Raw genomic sequence first — 25738 nt, 5'->3', positions numbered from 1 at the left:
CCCACTATGAAACAGTCCAAGCGGTTTATTATAGACAAAGCTGCTGAAAGGCTTAAGGCCCTATTACACAGGACGATTATCGTGCGAAAAATCGTTATATTGTTTTAACTTAAACGATAATCGTTCTGTGTACTTGCAGGCAACGATCGAAAAATTGGTCGTATGCTGTTAATCGTTGATTTAGATCTGAACCTAAAATTATCGGTAATCGCTCGCTAATCGTTCGTTCACTTAAGTTCCGCATTTGTTCACTAATCGTTTAGTGTAATTGCACATTGTTCATTGTTTTGCTGAGATCAGATGGAGTAAACGATCATAGTAACGTTCGCCATAACAATTGTAGTAACGACTAACAACTATTATTCAGTGTAATATGGTGAACGATTTCAGGTTAACGATAAACAATCTCGTTTGCGATCGTTTATCGTTAGTCGTTAAAAATCGCTCTGTGTAATAGTACCCTTACTTTAAATACACTATACTCCTCTTACCTCTGCAAAGACTTCTGCCAGGCCTGGGTTACACAGCACTAACCAGCGGCGGGGAGTGATGCCATTAGTCTTGTTCTGGAACTTATGTGGGTCCAATTCATAGAAATCATGGAAACTGAAAATGTAAAAGAGTAAAATTAAAATGAAGAAGCAGATTAAAGTGGAAAATGTGCCTGGTGCCTGGAGCATCGTACTCACACAGTGTCTTTAATAATATCAGAGTGAATCTGAGCAACACCATTTACTGCATGTGAGCCCACAATGCACAAATGAGCCATGTTAATACGCTTCACCGAGCCCTCTTCAACCAGAGACATTCTGCGCATACGGTCTACGTCTCCGGGAAACATGGCAGCCACTCGCTGTATGGGGGACAAGGAAAAAACGTATGAATGGTTGTGCTAGTACAAGTATATATGGGGGAAGGGGGGTTAACATCAAGAAGGTGGCAAGATAAAAGGACACGAACAAAAAGACAAAAACAGAATTAAAAACATAAGAAATTTGTAAAAAAAAAAAAAAGCAATATGCAAAAAGCCATAACAGTACATTGAGATGTCTTTGGTTGATTTCATAGATGATCTCCAGGTGTCTTGGAAGCAAATTCTGCAGGAGGTGAACCGGCCAACGTTCCAAAGCTTCAGGTAACACTGTGTGGTTGGTGTAAGCACATGTGCGGACAGTCAGGTCCCAGGCCTACAATATACAAGAGAAGAAGGGCATCATCTCAGTGCACTGACCTTTAGTAGTCTCATATGGTAAAAGGCAGTGCCGGACTGGACCACCAGAGGTCCGGAGAATCCTCCGGTGGGCCCCCAGCTATAGAACCTGCACAAACACTGACTGACATGTTATTTCTCACTGGTTCTTCATTGGTGGGCCCTTAGGATCATTTCCTCTGGTGGCCCCAGATACCCCAGTCTGACAATGGTAAAAGGTACATATGGCACAAATCATCCTATGGCCAATGCAGTAGTATTCACTACAGATGTGACCAAGGTAACGTTACATGTTAAAGAAATCCCATGAGGAGCACAAAATGTGAAAGGCGTCGGAGAATAAGCTGATTAAGGGGTCACCCTGGATGAGGGTTCCCGATGCTGCAGTAAGAGACTAGTCTTCATTCACCCATTCACAAAATAATAACTGCATGACCTTGTATGATTTGTAATGCTGTTTTACAAGCATTTTCTACTTTGCAAAACTAAAAACAAACATTTTTATTCAGGTTTTACAACTGGGAAACTTATGATGAAAAATACCGGAATAAAATAACACTATACCTAAAGAATTCTATATTTAAAAAAAAAAAAAAACACAACAAATAAACACAAAAAACACCACACAAGTATGCCACCACAAACAATGTTTTATATACAGTGCGTTTAGTGCATTATAGAGAGCAAAAAAAGTTTGTTGGAAACACCAGCCGTAAAGTATAGATTCAGCTTGGGAGAGACAAAACATTAGAAAAAAGGTGCTAATAAGCAAATTCCCTAATTTAGTGACATTATTAGAAGGAACATCCTGATAAAAAGGCTTCAGGCTTGTCAGCAGATTAGGGCCAATTATTGACCATCTCCATTAATCCCCAAATCAATGTAATGACGGGTTTCTTCATCTGTGACCAGGACTAACAGGCCGCTATTGTATTGTAACCACGTCATCTGGTATCAGACATTTGCAGATATATGAGTTTGTTCACACATAGAAATCTTCAGCCACCTGGGCGGGCCAGTACTATAGTTGCCAATTACACATTGATTTATATGATAAAGAGGAAAAACACTGTGTAATAATTTCCTGCAGCTATTAGATAGACCAGGGATAGGGAACCTTTGGCCCTCCAGCTGTTGCAAAACTACAATTCCCATCATGTCCGGGCATGATGGGAATCATAGTTGTGCAACAGCTGGAGGCTGTTGATGAGAGTAAATGGAGGCAATATTACAACATAACCTTTATTGGTACCAACAAGAAATGATACCCAACTAAATATAGTATTTTCCTGCGTATAAGACTACTTTTTAACCCAGAAAAACTTTTCAAAACTCGTAGTAAAATAATAAACAAAACTGCACCTAGATACTAGACCAATCCACCAGAATTTGTAGGCATGCCCACAATGTGCCCCAATCTATCTGATATTCTATGGATGTTTAGTGCCACCATGTGCCAACCTGTAGACACCCCAACGCCTTTCTCCTACCTGTAACGGTGAAGTCATCAGGGGAGATCTTACCAGTAGACCCACATTAATGTACATACCCTCCTTACTAGAGAAGAGTAGATACGCTCCTACAGCGACAGGGACTGCAAAGCTGTCTGAGGACTGAGGACAAAGGTAGAGAGTAGAGACACTATCCCTCAGGTATGGAGCTAGAACAAGCTGCCAGGGGGTTCATGTTGGCCACTGTAACAACATGTTCTAGCTCCAAACATAAGAGATTCCACCTGTAACTGGAGACATGCTAAGTGTCCCTACTTTTGTCCTCAGTTCTTAGACAGCCCTGCAGTTCCTGACAGCAGAGATGGCAGCAGAAGTGGCCTGTGTGTCCCTTTACTGCTGCCACTCAATGGAAGTTGATGTTTAAACCAAAAAAAAAAGTATACATTTATTTTAACTATTATGATTTTTTAAAGCGGCGATGTAGATAAAATTGTGATTAATACAGTGGTATTTCTCAGCTTCTCAGTATTATCTCAGCACTATATGGCAGTATGAACATATATATATATATATATATATAGAGAGAGAGAGAGAGAGAGAGAGAGAGAGTAGTAGAGCCAGCCTGTGTCCTTCTGCTTAACCCCTTATGTACTGTAATGTGTAAGTGACCCAATGTCCACAAAAAAGGGTTAAAAAGCAGAAGAAAAAGGGATCTCTGCTTAACTGCACTGATAACCCCTGACGTCTGTTCTCCATCCGCAAAATGTGCGGAGTGTGCAAAGGTTATCAGTGCAGCAGAGATCTCCTTGTCTTCTGTTTTTTAACCCTTTTTTGTGTTCCAGCATGTAAGTGATCTTTGGGTCACTTACACACTGCAGTGCACAAGGGGTTAAGCAGAAGGTCGTCTGCTCCTGCACCTATGTATTTAACCATAAGGGCTCCTAATGGGCTATATATATATATGCAGTGCTTTTCGTTGTGCATAGGGGAGAGGATGTATATATATATATATATATATATATATATATATACATATTTATACACACACAAGGTGGTCCAAAAGTAGGTGGACAGTATGCGTAATAGGGTTATGAAGGGGAAGATTTATAAAACATGGTGTAAAGTGAAACTGGCTCAGTTGCCCCTAGCAACCAATCAGATTCCACTTTTTTTCCTTACAGACTCTCATGAAAATGAAAGGTAGAATCTGATTGGTTGCTAGGGGCAACTGAGCCAGTTTCAGTTTACACCATGTTTCATAAATCTTCCCCTTCATAACCCGATTAAACATACTGTCCACCTACTTTTAGACCACCCTGTGTATATATATATATATATATATATATATATATATATATATATATATACACACAGGGTATATATATATTTGTGCGGTGAAATTCAAACCAACAGATGATACTTGACTTTGCTTGTTGCATGAAATCGGTCCAGAGAACAATCCACTGAAACTAAACTTTAAAACTTTTATACCGATATAAAAAAAAAGTATAAAAGTATAAAACATCCATTAGTGATGATCTCACTATACCAATATATCAATGCCCAAAAGATGGAGCCCATTAACATTGCCGGGGCTACAATGAGTTTTTACTGATGCAGCAGAACAATGATTATTATTTCTCAATAAAGCCACTCATCGAGAGGAGTAATGGCCGCCGTAGATTGGCTGTAGCGCTTCTTCTCCTCCAGTTGTAGGCTACACACTGTTACCAAATGCGGTGATTAGTTAGAAAGGGATCATTTACAACCATCTGTTTAAAGGAAAGGAGTGAATGATATTAAATGCTGCTGATGACTTGTGTGAATTGCTGCCGGTCTCCAGATCCTTAGATCCCATCTGAACCGTCACAAGATATTCCAGTTATGGATGTCTCTGCTTATTACTTGGCGGAGTTGATGTGATTAATGTAACTTATAGGAGTTATGAAGAGCGTGCTGTGGAAGAAAGATCTACCGAGATGGAAAAGACAGCAGGTAGCTAATGATGACAAAGGACGATCACCGGATAAAAGACAAAGGAGGAGAAAACCTACCGCTAAATAAATGACAATTCGGTATGGTTATGGCGCTTAGAAGGCGCAGAGGGTCACGAACCGGTATTGACATACAGAAACCCTTCAACGTTCAGCCGTCATGTTAAAGATTCAGGGGGCTTAATTCAATATATTTTCACCTAGCAGTGTCATTCAGTTCTGCTCTCCATAAACATTCAGATGAATCAATATTCTATATTAGGTCGCATTTTTCTTCTCACTTTCCTTGCTTGTTATCTAGAGAGCCGCCTTCTCTTAAAGGGACAGTCACCAGAGCAACCTGACTGTAACTAATGGACTAGGACAGGGGTAGGAACCTTGGCTCTTCAGCTGTTGCAAAACTACAACTCCCATCATGCCTGGACAGCCAAAGCTAAAGCTTTGTGCCATCATGGCATACTGCGTGGGTCTCCAAACTGCGGCCCTCCAGCTGTTGCGAAACCACAACTCCCATCATGCCTGGACAGCTAAAGCTTTGGATTTGCCTGTGCAGGCATGATGGGAAATGTAGTTTTGCAACAGCTGGAGTGCCGCAGTTTGGAGACCCATGCAGTATACTATACTGTAAATTTTACCATAGGCTATACCTATATAACATAACATTATATAACATGTTAAAGGGGTTGTCAAGCGAAAATCTTTTTCTTTCAAATCAACTGGTGTCAGAAAGTTATACAGAATTGTAATTTACTTCTATTAAAAAATCTCAAGTCTTCCCATACTTATTAGCTCCTGTATGTCCTGCAGGAAATGCTGTTTTTTTTCAGTCTGACACACTGCTCTCTGCTGACATCTCTGGCCGAGACAGGAACTGTCCAGAGTAGGAGAGGTTTTTTATGGGGATTCATAAAAAAACGAGACATCTCATGTCAGCAGAGAGCACTGTGTCAGACTGAAAATAAAACACCACTTCCTGCAGGACATACAGCAGCTGATAAGTACTGGAATACTTGAGATTTTTAAATACAAGTAAAATACAAATCTAGATAACTTTCTGACACCCCTTAACATTTTTACCGTGCAGTGAATGTAAAAAAAAAAAAAAAAAAAAAAAAAAGAGCCTCCCTTACATTTGCGCAATTGAGTTTTGCTTATTTTCTAATTCGTTTCGTTCTGCACTACAGTATATGATAAAAGATAGGATACCAATAAAAAGTACAACTTGTTCTACAAAACCTAAGCTCCTCTGCTGCTTTGTGAATGGAAGAATGAAAACCTTATGGATCTTAGAAGAGGGAGGGGGAGGGGGGGAGAGAGCGAAAAGATGAGGACTGAAATCTACGTGAAAATAACCAGCAGACAAACATATGGCGAGCCGGCGGCCGGAGCACGCAATGAATAATTCTTCTAGAAGCTACTTGTCAGGACATTGCTCAGTCCGATGACATGATATCTGGATGATATCATTTGCCCCCGGTGCCCGTAGATACATAGGGGCTGATGAATGGTAAAGGCCACAACTAGATTAAATGGCGGATGATCACATGCAATCTTCCATTACCTTGTCCCAATCCATTTTTTCAATATCCACAAATATTCTCATCAGTTCCGGGATGGCCATAGATGGGTGAGTGTCATTCAGTTGTATGGCCACCTAAAAAAAAAAATTGAAAAATTTGAAAAAATATTCTATAAAAAATTGGGGATTATTAAGAGGACAAGTAGAGGAGGTTACCTTCTCGGGAAATGCCTCGAAGGAGGTGCGGACGGCGTCCCGGCACCCGAACTTAGAGGATTTGAAGCGTCTGATGATATCTTGAAGAGTAGCGGCCACCGCGAAGTATTCCTGTTTTAGACGTAATTCTTTACCTTCAAAGAACTAGGGGAAAACGAGAATAATAAATATAATTCGGAAAAGTCAAATGTGCAACCTAAATGTCAATTGAATCCTGGTCCTATATGTGCAGATGATACGGAGGTAAATAAATATGCAGCAGACGTGACCTTTCCAATCTATTCTGTGGTCAGCACGAAAGGTTAATGTGCCAAACGCTTACAGTTCAAGGGTTCTATCAAGAGCGGATGCTGAAAACATTATGGGAGACTGATCGCTGGAAAGTACAGATACAGGAATTGTTTTTAGCGACGGCCAGTCCTAAAGATAGCCCATCCATATGTGATTGTGGGGGTCCGATACACAGCACTCCTGACCATCAGCTGTTTTCCAGAGCTATGGGATCTGCATATACACAGAATAGAGCCAGAAGGAGACAGCGCCAGACCTTGTGTAGTGGCCGTGCTGGGTACTGCAGCTCAGCTTTACTTCAGTGTGTGCTGAGCTGCAGCAACACAGAACGGTTTACTACACAGGACATTAACTATGTAGGACGGCCACTAAGCAGGATGGTCACTACGCAGGACAGTCATTACACAGGATGGTCACTACGCAGGACCGTCTCTATGAGGACCGTCTCTACGCAGGACCGTCTCTACACAGGACGGTCACAACACAGAACGGTCACTATGCAGGACAGTCAGTACCCAGGGTGGTCACTACGCAGGACGGTCACTGCACAGGACGATCATTACACAGGATGGTCACTACGCAGGACGGTCTCTACACAGAACGGTCACTACCCAGGGCTGTCACTACCCAGGGCGGTCACTACGTAGGACGGTCATGACACAGGATGGCCACTACCCAGGGCGGTCACTGGCCAGGACGGTCATTACACAGGATGGTCACTACGCAGGACGGTCTCTACACAGAACGGTCACTACCCAGGGCTGTCAATACCCAGGGCGGTCACTACCCAGGGCGGTCACTGCACAGGACGATCATTACACAGGATGGCCACTACCCAGGACGGTTGCTAAGCAGGACGGTCGCTGCATAACTTTCTTTTACTGCATATGTGGGCATCATGGCTCTGACGAAAAACTGCTAAGCGCTGTTTATAAGACTGACTGGATATTGATGGCTTAAATGTTAGGATTATATGTTGGTCTGGTGGATCTCCTTTAAAGAGATACTCTGGAGAAAAAAAAATTGTTATTCAAACTACTGGTGTCAGAAAGTTAGACAGATTTGTAAATCAATTCTATAAATTAAAAAAAAAAAAAGCACCTGAAACCTTCCAGTACTTATCAGCTGCTGTATGCCCTGCACGACATAGTGTTTTCTTTCCAGTCCAACACAGTGCTCTCTGCTGCCACCTCTGTCTCTGACAGAAACTGTCAGAATAGAGCAGTAGTAAATCCCCATAGAAAACCTCTCCTGCTCTGGACAGTTCCTGACATAGACAGTGGTGTCAGCAGAGAGCACCGTGTCAGACTGGAATGAATACACCACTTCCTGCAAGACATACAGCAGCTGATAAGTACTGACATTTTAATAGAAATCATTTTTAAACAATTTACAAATCTATATAACTTTTAATTTTTTTTCTCCTTTAAGGTATTTCCCTCTCGAGCAAATGAAAAATTCGCAGTGCCTGTGCTCCATTCATTCCCTTTGCTTATACTACCTTTTTTTATAGAATAAATATATATTTTATAGAGTAAAACAATCCTGATATCCTGCAGCTTACATTCTGGCCACAACAGCTAAAACTCACAGCTCAGCCTCCCCCTCCCTGTAGAATCACTGCTGCAAAGATCACAGAGCATTCCCAGAAACCTCTCCCATCCGTGTGAATATGGTCCTAAACAGTCTATTGTGGTCTATGTCCGGGAATCTTGCTGTAAAGCATCTCTCTAAATGCTGTTAAATACAGCATAGGCAAAATGGCTGCCCCCATAATAATGTACACAATATGAACAAAAAAAAAAAAAATTGTAAAAAAAAATAAAAAAATCTAGTTGATATATTCACTTCAAGGTTTTTTTTTTTTTTTTTTACTATTAGATAATATTTTAATTGTATGTGTTATAAGGTGTAAATGCTTGTATCCCTATACATATAATATCGCTGTGACTGCCCTAATGTGATAGTAATGGTCACTATAACCTAATGGCTTCACCATGGACACAGCGCTATTCCAGCAATGTTACAGCAGATAGAATCTCAGTCTGAGGCATGTCACCCTCTAGGGAGCGTAGCTGATATATGCAGTAATGATCGAGCTAGAAGAGATTGTTTTCTTCCAGCTAATGCCCATGAGAAAAGATAGTGACTGCAATACATTTGAATATAAAGCATGTGTACAAATTTATCTAAAATATAAACTACTGTATGCAGGATTAGCTATGTAGATAGTCGCTACTCACATTATCATTTGGATAGAGGACACGTGAGATGTTCTCCGCAAGGTTACGATCCAATACAGCCTGGATGTAGCCACCCACATTGACTGACGGGTGAAGACAGGAGAAAAAAATTTGGGTTAAGGATTTTAATTAAAAATAAAATCGTTTCATATTTATAGAATGCAAATAGTCAAAGGGATGGGCGATAAAGAAAGCGAAGCAAGCAAAGTGCGGAGAATGTAGAAATAGACAATCACCAGCCCTGAAAGATATTGAGGCTGGGTTCACATAGCGCTATACCAGTACAACCTGTAAAAAGGAAATGAGAAGGCCCCATTGACTTTAATGGCCCCAGTGTAGTGGACTTCACCTCCAGGCCATTTCCTATATGTAGCGGATGTAGTCACTGACTACATGCAATTCACTGATCTCAATGGATATGAAGAAGACACTTCGAGGTATATATCTGCATACTACTCTGATGGTATGCTGACATACAGCCATGGTATGCTATGAACATAACTAAAAGGAATACTCTAGAGAAAAAAATATGGTCAACTGGTGCCAGAAGAATATACAGATTTGTATATTTTATGTAAAAAAAAACTCAATTCTCCCATGACTTACCAGCTGCTGTATGTCCTGCAGGAAGTAGTGTATTCTTTCCAGTCTGACACAGTGCTCTCTGCTGCCACCTTTGTCCATTTCAGGAACTGCCCAGAGCAGGAGAGGTTTTTTTGTGGACATCTGCTGCTGCTCTGGACAGTTCCTGACAGAGACAGAGGTGGCAGCAGAGAGTGCTGTGTCACACTGGAGAGAATACACCACGTCCTGCAGGACATACAGCAAATGATAAGTATTGAAAGACTTGAGGTTTTTTAATAGAAGTAAATTACAAATCTCTGGCACTTGCAGGGACCACTTGTCAGGAACTGTCCAGTGCAGTAGCAAATCCCCAAAGAAAACCTCTCCTACTCTGGACAGTTCCTGACATGGACAGAGGTGGCAGCAGAGAGCACTGTGTCAGACTGGAAGAACACAACACTTCCTGCAGGACATACAGCAACTAATAAGAACTGGAAGACTTGACTTTCTGTTAAATAGAGGTAATTTACAAATCAATATAACTTTCTGGCATTGGTTGACTTAAAAAAGAAAATGCTTTCTCCATAGTACCCCTGTGACAGGCTCCCGACCCCCAGCTAGATCCCTTTTTACTGACCTCATCACGCCGAGTCTCGCTCCCGGAGCCGGTCCCGGGACGGAGATATCTCGGTCAGAAGCCGGCGCGCGTGCTGTGGGGAGAAGTCAGGCGTCCATAGAGAATGAATGGAGCCGGACTCATCTCTGCAGCACGCGCATGGCTCCATTCATCCTTTATGGATGCTGGACCTCTCCCCACAGCGCGCACGCCGGCTTCTGACCGGGATATCTCCGTCCCGGGACCGGCTCAGGGAGCGGGACTCGGCCAGATGAGGTCTGTATAAGGGGATCTAGCTGGGGGACGGGAGCCTGTCACCCCGACACGGGGGGTGACAGGTCCCCTTTAAGCCTTTTCTCAGTGTAGAAGCAATACCACCAAAACAGTGCATTCCACCTCCATACATGATGCACCGCCTACCCATTTTCTTCCCTATATCTATCATCCCTATATATCTTTTCTTACAAACCGCCATTGATGCCAAAGAGAAGTGGACAAGTAGACAATCTATGTGCAGATAGTGCTGTACGGCAAATAACAACACCATCCATTGGGGGCAAAGGGGTAAAAGTGCCCCAAGGCCCTTCTATATACCCCCAGCAGGATGTCAAGGAAACTAGTGATAAAACTATAAACTCCGCCAAATCAATCATTTTTCGTAAAATACTCACAGTCCTTCAAGTTGAATTCATTGGGAGCTTTTGCTGACCACAGCCTCATGGTGTTACATGTGTTATTTTTATATCCTGGAACGGGGGTGTCATATGGAAGAGCAAGGACAACCTGTATAAAACAAGAAGGCAACTATAACACTATAATATGGCACAGAATAGTAGGAGAGATATCGAAAGGAATCTATGTCGGTTGTCTTACATAAAAAAGTCCGGGGATCTTTATTCTCATGATTGGTGAGGGTCCTAGCAATAGGACTGGCGAGATAGAGATGTAGATAACCCTTAAATGTAGGATACCTTTAAATCTTTGGATAACCCCCTTTAAGTTCAAAGATGCAGCAAATTTATTAAGACGTGTGACCCACCTAATACATTTGGCACGGATTATGTTGAACTTAAAACATAGCTGTCATTTAAATGTCATTTTTTAGAAACCATTAAATATCAATAGTACAAGGGATTTTAAGAACTTCTGTAAAAGGTTTTATTAGCAGAAGAGTTTCCTTCTCTACTCAAAAAGCTGTTTTCCTACCCCCTCCCCCCCCCCAACTTCAGAAGAATCAGGATTTCTGTGTCCATTATGGCTTATGGAGAGGGGAGGGGTCGAGGGGGGGGGAGTAAGCACAGAGAGGAGAAAAGGCAGCCCTGCAAACCACTACATCCTGCAATCACCTCTCACCTAGCTCCCAGATAGGCACTGACCTTTCTGACCTCTGAATCCAGCGTTTTATGTGCCCAGATAGTCTGCAAACTGTACAGCTGCTTCTCTCCTCTTCCTACTCACTCATCCCCCTCGCCCACTCTCCCCTCCATAGGTTATAATGGACTTTGCTTGATAGTGAGCAGATAAGAAGTGAGAGGGGGGGGTTAAGGGTGATAAATAGCTTTTTGAGTACAGAAAAAGGTTTTTTTTGCTTAATAAAAAGTAATACAGAGTTTCTTAAAATCACTTGATTTCTGCAATAAAAATGTAAACGACACTTTATATGTAAAAAAAAATAAATAAATTTATGACAAGTACACATTAACATTTAAGGGGCCAGGAGATTGCATTTGCAATGAGCATGTGTGACCACCTTAGTGGTTTTCAAAAAGTGGTTGTAATTAATGTAATTAATCTTTTTTCTTACAAAGTGGGGTTGTAATTAATGGCAACAGGTTATCACAACAAAGTGGGCACATGGGGCACTAGTTTGTATATAGTTCCTAAACAGTACATTTTCAGCAATGCTTGTACAGTTAAATGTTTAATTTCACATTGTCCAGGAAAATAATTAATAACCTATCCACAGTATAGGCTATCAATTGTAATTGTCTGGATACCAACACCTGGAATCCCCCCTGGAATCAGCTGTCCAGCACCCATACTACAGGGAGAACAGGGCCAGAAGCAGTTAAATCAGGTAGTGGTGGTGCCATGTTACTGCAGCTTCAGCTTGTATTGAAGTGAATAGTAGCAGAGGCTGCAGTAACCCAGCACCACCACTATACTACTGGGTGTCACCTATTAGCTATCAATAATTTTTTTGCAGGACATCTTTAATGCCAATTTATCTCAATGGGATATTCCCTTTAGGACCAGATTATGAAATGCTGGCCTTAGTAAATACCCCTTCCGTAATATAGACAAAAGAGGCATTAATAACAATACCCAGAATGACAGGAAAGTTGATGATAAAATGTGAATAGTAAATCAGAAAACCGTGGGAGATGTTCTGGTGAATTAGTCAAGGGGGGATGAGCTATTATGAGGCCAGGAAGAATTAATTTTCAAGGATAAATTTTAATTAAAATGACTTCTGAGTAAGCAGTAATAGCTTCTGCTCTTAGTGTATAGAAGCGTATAGATGAGCGATCTAGTGAAAAGGTGCACCACAAGAGAAGTCCTGATGATGTGAAAGAGAAAAGATTACTAGAGGGGTGGAGAGGAGGGCACAATATTGTTCAGTCGATACCTTAACTGAAGAATGTGAGTGATTAGAGTTAAAAATGATAACTATGTACTGTAGGTTACAAACAGAATACTGAATCCTTGAATCCTCGCTCTTTATTCTTTGCATAGTAGAGATAGAGCTAGAAGCACTTAGCTTAGACAGTACGGCATACACTATTATCAGAGAATAATGTGGTGGCTCTTGTGTATTCGTAAATTAGTTAAAGTGCTATTCATGGGTTGGCATTTTGAGTCCTTCTTCCCCTTCGATATGGCTGTCTTAATGCAGCTTACATTTCCATTCCTGTCACTGACCTGGCAGAGACTAATGAGGCAGAGACTGATAACAGTAAACTTGCTCTGCGACCTTCCAAAAGTCAGCAAGTGATAGATGAGAGATGTAGAAGGTCTGTCCCCTTATTCACACCGAGGAGTCTCAGTGTATCCCTATAAGATGCAGCTGCAGTCTGTCTCCTGCTGATAGGTTTCTCCCTGTCAGCTTTTGTAAGCAGGAGGTAGAAGAGAGCAAAGTAAGGCCATGTTCACACAACGTATTTTTTTGTAAAAGTACGGGCATTGTTGCAATCGGCAACAATGGCTGTTCTTTTTACGAAAATATATGTGGCTTTTAGGGATGGTCCGAACCTGCCGAGGTTCGGGTTCGTACGAACCCGGACTCTCGTCAATGATTCCTGCTGTCTTAAACCTCCGTGGAGAGGGTGGATAAAGCGGGAAGACCGCCTGGAAAACTGGGATACAGCCTATGGCTGTGGCTGTATCCCGGTTTTCCAGGCGGTCCTCAGGCTGTATCCACCCACTGCCCGGAGGATTAAGACAGCGGGAATCATTGCCGAGAGTCCAGGTTTGTACGACCATTCCTAGTTGCTTTGCCTTCTATGGAATCCCGGACGGAGCATAAACACATGGTATACGCCGGGATCTCTCGCAGCGCCGTAGAAAACTGACATGTCCGGTTTTTGTGGCCGCTATTCAGTGACTAGAGGCCGCAGAGAACCCTGTCAGTGCACACTGTGGAGCGAGCGGCTCCGGCCGCACACTCCATAGTGTTCTGTGGGGAGTTCTGATGCAGGCGCGCAGGGATGCGCCCGCATCAGAACTCTGTGGCACTAAAGATCATCTGGCCGGTACTGCATTACCGGCCGGGATGATCTTTTCAGAGACCGGCCGTTCTGTGACCCGGCCGGGTCACGGAACGGCTGGTCTCTTACATAGTCTGAACTTAGCCTAAATCTGTATTAGAAATTTGCACATAGTAGAGAAAGCCAGTGTGAGCCTTTCCACTTGCCTACTATATCACTGCACTCCTGAGCCCTTAGAGATAGCAGAAATCTCTTTTGAAGTACATGGAGGACATACAGAATCACAAGGAACACAGAGTTTGGTGGAGAGGGGATTGGACTAGCTTAAATCTATTGACACTGTGTCATCTGTCATCTGTTTTGCATATGTCGTAGGAGCATTATAACAATGGTTATTATTATCACTAGGGTCCGGTTGTAGATATTTGTCCAGTGCCGTGCTGCACACTATAGTCCATGTAGGTGTACAGGTATATGTCCTCATTCTTACCTGGGTATCCACCCACTCTGTACCATTTGGGGTGTGTAGGACTTTACCAAAGAAATGTACGGGAAGCATGTATTCTGGCCGAGCTTTTTCCCATGGGTTTCCATACCTCAGCCAGTCGTCTGCCTCCTCCACCTGAAATGAACAAGATGTGAAGATGTTAACAATTTGAAGGTATAACTGGCATATAAACACTGATACAAAGAGATGGCAGGGGTAGTATAAAGTATAGTACATCTTAATAACTGGCGGACGAACAATCATTTGGCCAACAGTTATCTTTTCCGTCCACATGTTTGGCACAGCCAAATGTTCACCTGTTCTCTTTGTAAAGGGGCAGAGTAAGCCGCAGCCAGACAACAGACACCATCTTATCCCTCTAAGAACAAAAGGACCAGGCAGGGAAAGTCTATCTCCATTGACATAATGTGCTGGTAGAGAGTCAGGAGGCCCCCATACGGCCTATACTGTCAGCCAAACCCATCGCTAGCGGTGGAATTGGCCAACGTTAGTATAAATTATTCTGGCAGATAGGGCCTTACTTAAAGGGGTTGGCCTGTGCTCACTGCACTTACTGACAGCAGTTTCCTGTGTACTTCATAGACCTAATATCAGACTCCCCTTCTCCAGGCTGCGCTGTCCTTTGCTTTGGTCCATAAGATGGCTGACATGGAGGAGCATGTGACCTTGCCCCGCCCCCAGTGTGCTCCATAGGCATATACAGGCTCAGTGATGGAAGCATGGTCACATGCTCCTCCATGTCAGCCATCTTATGGACAGACTCACCACAGGGCAGGACAGCACAGCCTGGAGGAGGGGAGTCTGATATTAGCTCTATGAGGTAGACAGGGAGCTGCTGTCAGTATATACAGTGAGTACACTTACTAATACTGTACACTGACCTATTTTACTATAAAACGGCCAACCCCTTTAAGGTCTTCTGCATCTTACTATATCACTCTTTTGTAGGGACCGTGCAGTAAATGGTACCTGCAGTAACCCAGTGTGGCCACTACACAAGGAATGGAGCTGTTTGCTTCAATCTCCTTGTACTGTGTATTGCAGGCCTACCTCTCTGCCAAACATCTGATCAATGGGGAAAAAAAAGTCCTGGAAAACCCTGTTAATTTTTAGACAACCAGCGAAATCCTTTATTGGCAATTCAGAAACCTGAGATTCTTTTCATGTGATGACAAGTCCTGGTATTCTGTGATTCAGAATGGTGCTGGTATCTGCCCACACACACACAATAGTTTGTTTCCAAAAGTTACACAATTAAAAATCACTAAACACAAGAAAATAGTGCCACGGGCGTCTGGTGTTCCCGGAGTGTCCGGATGATGTATGATTGTACAATAAAGCAAAAGGATAAATCATTTTTGTTCTTTCCGCTAGAATCCAAATGGTCAGAGATTATATCGTACAGATGGGAACAAGGAATCCCTGCTGCTTGGCACTATGGCACTGCGGGCATAGGAAATCTGTAGTGTACAGGGGTACAGTACACCCCTTAAATTTCTGGGTGCCACTTTAAACTTCTGCATAACTTCAGCATTGTATTATATGTCTATGAGTCCTAGTTAGTTATTTTGCATTTACAGCTCCTGCAGAGGATGTGACCTCTCCAAAATCTTCAATTTTGGGGCACTATTGTGGAAATATCAGAAAATTTAAACCATGACAGTTTCCTTAAAGCCTACCTGTCATTTTAGGTCACTCTTTAGGATAAGCTTTCCTGTGTGTACATGTGAGCAGCACTATACTCTTGTATATGACATTTTCAGCAGATTTCTGCTTTGCAAGTTGTCTCTTAGCTGTCTTTCTCGCTCTGCAGTGTGTGTGTCTGTGTGTGTGTGTGTGTGTGTGTGTGTGTGTTCCTAGGCACTCCCCCTCTCATCTCTATAGACTTGTAATTCCTTGTTATCCCTAAGCTGCTACAAGTCATAACCAGTAAACAAAAGTCCTTGCTCAGTTTAGAAAGAATATGAATAATGCTTGAGAAAATTGAAGCATTTTTGTCTGATAGGATATATTACAAAGTTTTATTTTTGTCTGATAAGATATATTACAGTACTATTGATCTATACAAAGTTTATTGAAACAACAAACTACCTATTTTAAAAAAAAAATCAGTAATGGTCTATCCTCAGGCTAACAATATCTGTTCACTGGGGGTCGGACACCCATGAAGCCCGCCAATCAGCTGTTTTCCAGAGCACACATAAAAGAGAACCCTTATTAATATGTTTTTTTTTTTAGATTTGGCATCAGTCCAATAGCACATATGTCTTTAAGAAACACGCCATGTTTACCCATCTGTATCAGAACTCTGACTGTAAAGAGAGCAGCTTATTCACCAATACTATTAAATAGAAAAGCTATGAATGCAAGTCTCCTCTATACAGGATGACTACAATGCAGTATAGTCTATGTCTCTATGCAGACCATACAGAATGCTCAACAATCTACATGTATAAAGTAGATCTCATTGAACTCATCCAGACGGTGTCCACCTCCGCCTTTGTTATTTAGCAGAAACCACATGATAATTGCTTTTTATGCACAAATTGCAGTGGACAGGTGAGAATCGATTGCTGATGGTTGCTATGGTTTCATTGCTGATGTTCACCTTGGGGGACATTTACGCAAAGTGGTTCATAAAAAAAAAAAGAATATTATAATCCATAGCAAGCAATGGGATTCCCACTGTAATATTCCTCGAAAAGCTCAGGCAACAAAACAAATTTGTGACTCATTTCCATTGGTAGCCGATGTCATTTGTTACTGTGGATGTCTTGTCATCATCATATTACTGCTCATTCACCCGCACAGTATACTTGTTTGGCTGGGATTACTATGGATTCCAATCTTATGGTGAAATGACATTCCACTACTGGATTTACTGATTCCCCAGCTGGACTATACTGGGATTATTCCGGAATATAGAATAATGGGATTGTTCCTGGGTTAGTGCTGCGCCTCTATATACTCTCAGTGTTAAATTCCTTCCAAATATCAAATGCATGCTGCAGCTTGTCCCATGTATTACACACACTCATGGAATCACTATACAACTGTCTATGCCCATCTACCTATTGTGTCCTTACACTGGGAGATAGTGATATATTTTAGCAGAGCACAAAGGATTCGATCAGCTGAGCATCGGGTATTTTCCCGCTCCTCGGATGATGGCTGACACTTTTTGCACAGGGCAATTATCAGGCAAGGAGCGTTTCTAGCAACCCTCCTGGCCAATAATTGTCCCATGTAAAAGGTCCCATATACTGATTTAGGCCGAGTTTACGCACACAGTAAGACACTGGCCGTTCTGTGACCTGGCTGTGTTACAGAACGGCCAGTGTCAGTGAAGTTACAACAACCGACCGGGTGATCATCACTTCTTTTTAATTGTAATATGGGCACATTAGCCATAACAGATAATGTAAAGTACGGCCGGGAGCCGCACTTTACATTGTCTGCCCAGTCTATTTCGTGCAGCCGTTGTTCAATAAATAGCAGACGCAAAAAACAGACATGTCAGTTTTCTGTGCGGCCGCATGGAATCCTAGCCGGAGTGTATACAGTGTGTATACACTCCAGCCGGGATTCCATATGGGTTAATGCAATCGGCCACTGTGATTAAACAACGGCCATTGTTTAATAAAAAAAAAAAACATTGTGTGAACGTGGCCTTAAAGGGGTTTTCCCATTTTGACAGGTTACACCCTTTTCACAGAATCCATAGGTTAGGGCATGGGTCTCCATACTGTTGCCCTGCAGTTGTTGCAATAATACATTTCCCATCATGCCTGGACAGCCAAATCCAAAGCTTTAGCTGTTCGGGCATGATGGGAATTGTGGTTTTGCAACAGCTGGAGGGCGGCAGTTTGGGCTTATCTAAAAAAATGAATGGAGCAGTGGTGCACATGTATGTCCTTCCACTTTCATGGTTCCCATTCTTAATATCAAGGGGATTGAATATCATATCGCGTTATACCGATCATCAGAATAATAAGTAAGGCCGGGATTTCTCTTTCGCCCTATAATACTTTGCTTCTTTTCTTCTTTTCTTACTACTATAAATATATGGTATCTTCTGTCTATAGTACATCTTTGTATGCATATATGTAACACACCTGCCAGCCATTGGCTATCTTCTGGTTAAAGATTCCAAATTCATATCTGATTCCATAACCGTAAGCAGCCAAACCCAGGGTGGCCATAGAGTCCAGGAAACAAGCTGAGAAGAAGATGGACAGTACATTATTATTACATCAGTGATTCTGCAATGCAGATAAACACCATGCGTCATACACCTCATTGTAGATTACCCCCAATACTTATATACCCTAATAATATTCACATCCCTCTAAGATAATATTCAGGTGTTTTGTGTGGCTGCTATTCATGGAACAGCAGCTAAACAAAATAGACGGGGCAGACAATGTAAAGTGCGGCTCCAGGCCAATTGTAAATAAATGAAGTTCATCCGGGTGTTAATGCAGTATCGGCCAGGATGAACTTCACTGACACAGGCTGTGTCACACAACGTCCGGTGTCTTAGGTTGTGTAAACCCGGCCTTAGCCCGTATTTGGCTGGGTTTGCGCTACGTTTTTGCAAACCATGTTTTTCATCTGTTTTTGGGAAAAAAAAAAAACGATGGAAAACCGGATGCATTTGTGTGCATCCGTTTTGAATTTTTTTCATTGACTTCCATTATCAAAAATGGATCAAAACGTACACAAAAACGTACTTGACCTTTTGTGTACGTTAAAAAAAAAGATGCGTTTTGATCTACTTTTTATAAGTCAATGGAAAAACGGATCAAAACAGATGCACACAAATACATCCGTTTTTTTGCAAAAATACACACGAAATACCTGTCAAATACATACACAAAAAATGTGAATACCCCTTTAAGAGGTACAATGCCCTGTCTGTGTCATCTCTATTGTGAGTCTGTTCTCATTGAAGACCATTCATAGTAACTTTATATCTTCTTCCCTCATTAGTATATGTAGCGGAATGTCTCATTTTATGTGATAATAATCCCCCACACCAGAAAATACCTCTAGTAAAACAGTAGGAGGACATACATACCTGCCAGTCTACCCAAACCACCATTCCCAAGACCGGCATCTTCCTCAATCTCCTCAAGCTCTTCCATGTCCAGTCCAAGCTAAACACAAATGTGAGAACATTAGTATAATATATTCTGTATATAGACCAAACAGCAAAAACATGAAAGCCTTAAAGGCGATTTTTTTCTTTAAAATCAACTGGTTTTAGAAAGTGATATAGATTTGTAATTTACTTCTATTTAAAAATCTCAAGTATTCCAGTACCTATCAGCTGCTGTATGTCCTGCAGGAAGTGGTGTATTATTTCCAGTCTGACACAGTGCTCTCTGCTGACATCTCTGTCCATGTCAGGAACTTTCCAAAGCAGTAGTAAATTCCCATAGAAAACCTCTCCTGCTCTGGACAGTTCATGACAGGGACAGAGGTGGCAGCAGAGAGCACTATGTCAGACTAGAAAGAATCCACCACTGCCTACTGGACATACAGCAGCTAATAAGTATTGGAAGACTAAATAGAAGTAAATTAAAAAATTATATCACTTTCTGGCACCACTTAATTTGAAAAAATATATATATATTTCACCGGAGTACCCCTTTAACCTGACTTAATTGCACTGACTTGGTGTGTTCTGACTCCTGTTACCATAGCCAGCACCATGGTAGTAGGAAACAGAGTCAGGGTCTCTTATTACAATAACTTGATGGACTATGAAATTCTGAAGACATAGTTTTAAAACCATCATCTGGGAGCAGGGCTAGGAGTCACTAGGGTAGTCCCAGTCACCCCACAAGACTTTATCTGTATATTGGGAGATTGGGAGAGTCCACCCTGGTGACTGACATAGCTCAGTATCCCAGAGTAAATCATAGTTCATTGTAATAGGAGAATGTTACCTGTCTGACTGCATTGTGTCATCTGTAATGTTTGAGGGGGGTGGGGAATAATGCCATGGGGCTGTCTTTTAGGGGTCAAAACACTGGCGTATCTAGAAAGGGCTGGGCCCCACAGCAAACTTTTGATTCCCCCCACTGTAGGTAATACTCCAGTTTCTTACCCCTCTGCCCAGTACATAGCATATGTTAGGCATCTCTCCTGGTATTCCCCCCCCCCCCCCCCAGTAGATAGTACGTCCCATGGTTGGCATCTCCCCTAGTGCCCCCCCCCCGGTAGGCATCGCCCCTAGTATCCTACCCCCCTACCACATAGTGTCCCCCATGGTAGGCCTCTCCCCTAGTATCCTACCCCCCTACTACATAGTGTCCCCCATGGTAGGCCTCTCCCCTAGTATCCTACCCCCCTACTACATAGTGTCCCCCATGGTGGGCCTCTCCCCTAGTATAGTACCCCGCTAATACATAGTGTCCCCCATGGTAGGCATCTCCTCTAGTACAGTACCCCGCTAATATATAGTGTCCCTCATGGTAGGCATCTCCTCTAGTATCCTTCCCCTCTACTACATAGTGTCCCCCATGGTAAGCCTCTCCCCTAGTATCCTACCCCCTGCTACATAGTGTCCCCAATGGTAGGCATCTACCCTAAGGTCCCTATGGTAGGCATCTCCCCTAGGATCACCGTAGTAGGTATCTCCCCTAGGGTCCCCATGGTGGCATCTCCCCTAGGGTCCCCGTAGTAGACATCTCCCCTAGGCCCCCCTCCCCCATTCCAGTACATAGTGTCCCCCATGGTAGGCAACTCCCTTGATAGTATGATGACAGTTCAGGGGGCCCGGCGCATTGCATGCAGGGATGGGCCCCCTGATGCTGTGGGCCCCATAGCCGTCGCTATGGCTGCTACAGTGGTAGTTACACATCTGGGTCTAAATAAGCCACTCGGGTTCACCCTTGGTTCGTCCCTTCTCTATTCCAGAATAACTGTGTCCCAGTGCATACAGCGAGGTCTATAAAGCCATGGAGGGGGTCTAGTAATAAACACTTTATTCTTCACTGCCTTTTTGAGTGCTGTAACACATATATATATCATGTTTATTCAGATCAGGACATAAATACAGCTACACCGCTGTTTTATTAGGAAACTTTTTCCGCCATTAGACATTTATGCCGGAGCGCTTCTCTACATTCAGGTGGTAACAAGTCTCCGGGGAGCTGACACTATACAGCAGTGATATTATACACATCATGTTAGCACGCGGGGTGTATACAGCGCTTTAATCATGGGATGTACCTGATATATTGCCTCATCGCAGGCGTTCTCAAGACCCAGATTCACCATGGTGTTCTGGAGAGTGCGGCCCATATAAAACTCCAGGGAGAGGTAGTAGATTCTCTGTAAATATAAGAAAGACACATCTATAAGAGATGCAGATTGTACATACGCCATGATGATGAACGGGAGCCGGGAGATCTCTAGCGGTTGCACGTTCACCTCTCTGTAGTGTGCACAACAATGGTCCGCCATACTTTATAATACATATAATGTGATGGCAGACTGAATACCGCCACCACCATCCAGGTGTTCAGGGACATGCTCACTATATACATTCACTTAGGCTTTGTTCACCCATTCTATACAGTATATACTCTCTGTAAAATCCACTGCAGAAAATTGTAGTGTGAACATTCCTGTAAATAGAATTGTGCTACAAATGGCCAGGCCCTGCTGTATAGGGAAGACAGCAGAGGAACCAGAACACTGCATCAGCAATGGGACCACTTGAAAGGAGAGTCCAGAGTAAAAAGAAATAGTTTCCAAATCAACTGTTGTCAGAAAGTTATATAGATTTGTATTTTATTTCTATTTAAAGGGATTATCCAGCAGAAATCTTTGTCTTTCAAATCAACTCGTTTCAGAAAGTTATATAGATGTGTAATTTATTTCTATTTAAAAATCTTAAGTCTTCTCATATTTATCAATTACTGTACGTCCTGCAGGAAATGTTGTTTCCTTTCCAGTCTGACACAGTGCTCACTGCTGCCACCTCTGTCCATGTCACAAACTGTCCACAGCAGGAGAGGTTTTCTATGGTAATTTGCTGCAGCTCTGGACAGTTCCTGACAAAGACAGAGGTGGCAGCACTGTGTCAGACTGGAAAGAATACATCACTTCCTGCAGGACATGCAGCAGCTCATAAGTACTGGAAGACTTGAGATTTTTAATTAGAAATAATTACAAATCTATATAACTTTCTGAAACCCGTTGATTTGAAAGAAAAAGATTTTCGCTGAAGTACCCCTTTAAAAAGTTTTCCAGTACTTATCAGCTGCTCTATGTCCAGCAGGAGGAGGTGTAGAAAACATCTTCTGCTCTGGACAGTTCCTGTCATGAACAGAGGTGGCAGCAGAGAGCACGGTGTCAAACTGGAAAGAATACACCACTTCCTGCAGGACACACAGCAGCTGATAAGTACTGAAAGACTTGAGATTTTTAAATAAAAGTAAATTACAAATATATATAACTTTCTGACACCAGTTGATTTGAACATTTATTTTCTCCAAAGTACCCCTTTAAAGGGGTTGTCCAGCCAAAAAATTTAAATTGGTACTTACCTGCTCCATTTAATGGCCATTGTGTTGGTGCCCATCTCTTGCTGGTTGCCATTTTCAGATAACATCTTAACACAAGGGGGTGCCCACTCAGCCAATTAATTGCCACAGCAGTGACCCCCACCCCTCCCCAATGATTGACTGAGAGGGGACTTCATTGTAACCAGGAAGTGATGAGCAATAGGAACTGGGTACCATCAAAACGGAAAAGGCGGAGGGATTGCAGCAGGTGGGTACAGTTATTTTGTTTAGACAAATCGCTTTAAACATAGAAATAACTAGACAAGCCCTTTAATTCTCTCGATCAGGGAGTACCCCAGAGGTTAGACCCCCACCAATCCTTAGATGAGCTCAAGGTCTGACTACATGGTAAGTACAGTGTCAGCAAATAAAGATATTCATTGTATAATGAAAATATGTGCAGTTTTTCACATACTTCCTGCATCAATTCTTCAAGGGTTTCAAGATGCTTACAGTCGTGTTCCTGAATACTGATGGAGTCCAATCACAGACACAATAAATATCCTGACAAGTGGAAAGTAGATGAGCAAATTGATTCATTTAGAATCCATTTTACTCCGATTTATTTTTTTCCTGAACAATTGGCATTCTTCCAAAATTTTGAGGCTATGTATAGGAGAATGGAGTACAAGAACAGGGACTCTTGTGAAGGTGGGAGTCCCTGCTTCTGTAGACTGCAGCCTCCCAGAGGTTGTGGTCGTGCGATATGCATTGCCATTTACACTCAATACAGTTTCTAGGTGAATGTTAACTGAGCACCAAGGCATACAGGGGAGATTTATCAAACATGGTGTAAAGTGAAACTGGCTCAGATGCCCCTAGCAACCAATCAGATTCCACCTTTCATTTTCCAAAGAGTCTGTGAGGAATGTAAGGTGGAATCTGATTGGTTGCTAGGGGCAACTGAGCTAGTCTCACTTTACACCATGTTTGATAAATCTCCCCTATAGTGTATATCCTCCCACTCAGTTATCAGTAGCAGAGATACCTACCTTTTGGCAGGAGTCCCTGCTTCTGAACAACTCTGTATCCTCCATCAGATCCAAATCAAATCCTAAGGATTCAGAGCTAAATTTGGGAAGTTTGCTCATCTCTTATGGTAACACGAAATTAGCGACTTTATTTATACATTTCCATAGAAATAACAGAGGAAAAGATTCTAAAAAACTGATATCAAATCTACTCTTTTTTTCAAAGCCAAATGTCAAGGAGGTGGAGCTGAGTTGCTCAAGTGCCACAGATAGGTGTGCCTCTTTGTTGCACCCACCTCCCAATCAGTCTTTGACCCAATGGCGACGTTTCTTTTAAAAAAAAAAAAACTTTCATGTTGTTTTCACTTTTGGCCTTTGCTCAAAAACTGCAGCGGCAATTAAAAAAAAAAAACTGTGTGTGAAACGAGCCTGAAAAATAAAATGCATCAAAACCGCACATAATGTAAATTGGCACCAACCTACTTATGAGTCTCTGCAGTTTGTCCGGCTGATTAGGTGAACTGCAGTGAAGAGGCCCCACCTTTTCTCTACAAAGCCAGAGGATTCATAGGAAATGTAGGCAGGAAATCATTTCAGTGGGGAAATAGGAATCAACATAGATGCTATATCAGCTAAAACTGATAAATACAAGGTATCCACAAGATTATTCTCTATTAACAGCCTACACTGAATTATATAATAAAAATAATAAAATGTGGACTGCTTCTTTAAAGGAAAATGTCCGGTAAAATTTTTTATTTAAGTATTGCATTGCCCCCCAAAAGTTACACAAATCACCAATATACACATAAAGTGCTTTTTCCCTGCACTTACTACTGCATCAAGGCTTCACTTCCTGGATAAAATGGTGATGTCACGACCCGACTCCCAGAGCTGTGCGGGCTGTGGCTGCTGGAGAGGATGATGGCAGGGGGACACTGAGGGACACAGGTCACTGGAGGGACACTGAGCATCCCCCTGCCATCATCCTCTCCAGCAGCCCCAGCCCGCACAGCTCTGGTAGTCGGGTCGTGACATCACCATTTTATCCAGGAAGAGACATCACCATGTTATCCAGGAAGTGACATCACCATGTTATCCAGGAAGTAACATCACCATGCTATCCAGGAAGTGACATCACCATTTTATCCAGGAAGTGACATCACCATGTTATCCAGGAAGTGAAGCCTTGATGCAGTAATAAGTGCAGGGAAAAAAAGCACTTTACAAACATTTCCTGTAATAAGTGTATATTGGTGATTTGTGTAACTTTTGGGGGATAATACAATACTTTAATAAAAAAAAATTTACTGGACTTCTCCTTTAACTATATATAGCATGGATATGATTTAATATATACTGAAAGCGACTCTGTACCCACAATCTGCCCTCCCCAAACCACTTGTATCTTTTGATGCTTTTAATCCAAGATCTGTCCTGGGGTCCGTTCGACAGGTGATGCAGTTATTGTCCTAAAAAAACAACTTTTAAACTTGCAGTCCTGTGTCAAATTGACACGGCCTAGAGTGTAGGCCTGAACTGCCTCCTCTCTGCCGTCTTCACCATTAGCAATGTCCCAGGCAAGATTTCTCCTAATCATCACTTGTCTGAACACTGCACATGTGCTGGATCATTAGGGCCCATGTGCAGTGTTCAGACCAGTGGTGATTAGGAGAAATCCTGCCTGGGGGATTCCTAATGCTGAAGAGGGCGGTGAGGAGGGACAGAGAGGCGGTGCAAGCCTAGGGCACAGACATTCTAGGCCATCACAATTTGACACAGCGCTGCAAGTTTAAAAGTTGTTTTTTAGGACAATAACTGCATCACCTGCAGAACGGACCCCAGGACAGATCTTGGATTAAAAGC

General features: G+C 42.4%; 1 protein-coding gene across 1 annotated transcript in view; it reads right to left on the bottom strand.

Moving 5' to 3' along the window:
* Nucleotides 1–25738, bottom strand: part of PYGM (glycogen phosphorylase, muscle associated) — a 55919-nt gene that overhangs the window by 23818 nt on the left and 6363 nt on the right. The window contains exons 2-12 of the mRNA XM_069965308.1: nucleotides 21562–21663; nucleotides 19400–19478; nucleotides 18435–18538; nucleotides 14302–14433; nucleotides 10776–10887; nucleotides 8925–9007; nucleotides 6391–6534; nucleotides 6217–6309; nucleotides 1041–1187; nucleotides 690–853; nucleotides 492–606 (exon numbers count right to left, since the gene is read on the bottom strand). Of these exons, the coding sequence (XP_069821409.1) occupies nucleotides 492–606; nucleotides 690–853; nucleotides 1041–1187; nucleotides 6217–6309; nucleotides 6391–6534; nucleotides 8925–9007; nucleotides 10776–10887; nucleotides 14302–14433; nucleotides 18435–18538; nucleotides 19400–19478; nucleotides 21562–21663 (1275 nt within the window). The remainder of the gene's footprint in view (nucleotides 1–491; nucleotides 607–689; nucleotides 854–1040; nucleotides 1188–6216; nucleotides 6310–6390; nucleotides 6535–8924; nucleotides 9008–10775; nucleotides 10888–14301; nucleotides 14434–18434; nucleotides 18539–19399; nucleotides 19479–21561; nucleotides 21664–25738) is intronic.

The sequence above is a fragment of the Dendropsophus ebraccatus genome, chromosome 4, assembly GCF_027789765.1.
Source record: "Dendropsophus ebraccatus isolate aDenEbr1 chromosome 4, aDenEbr1.pat, whole genome shotgun sequence".
Classification (NCBI taxonomy): Eukaryota; Metazoa; Chordata; class Amphibia; order Anura; family Hylidae; genus Dendropsophus; species Dendropsophus ebraccatus.
This window is presented reverse-complemented; position numbering and strand designations above follow the sequence as displayed.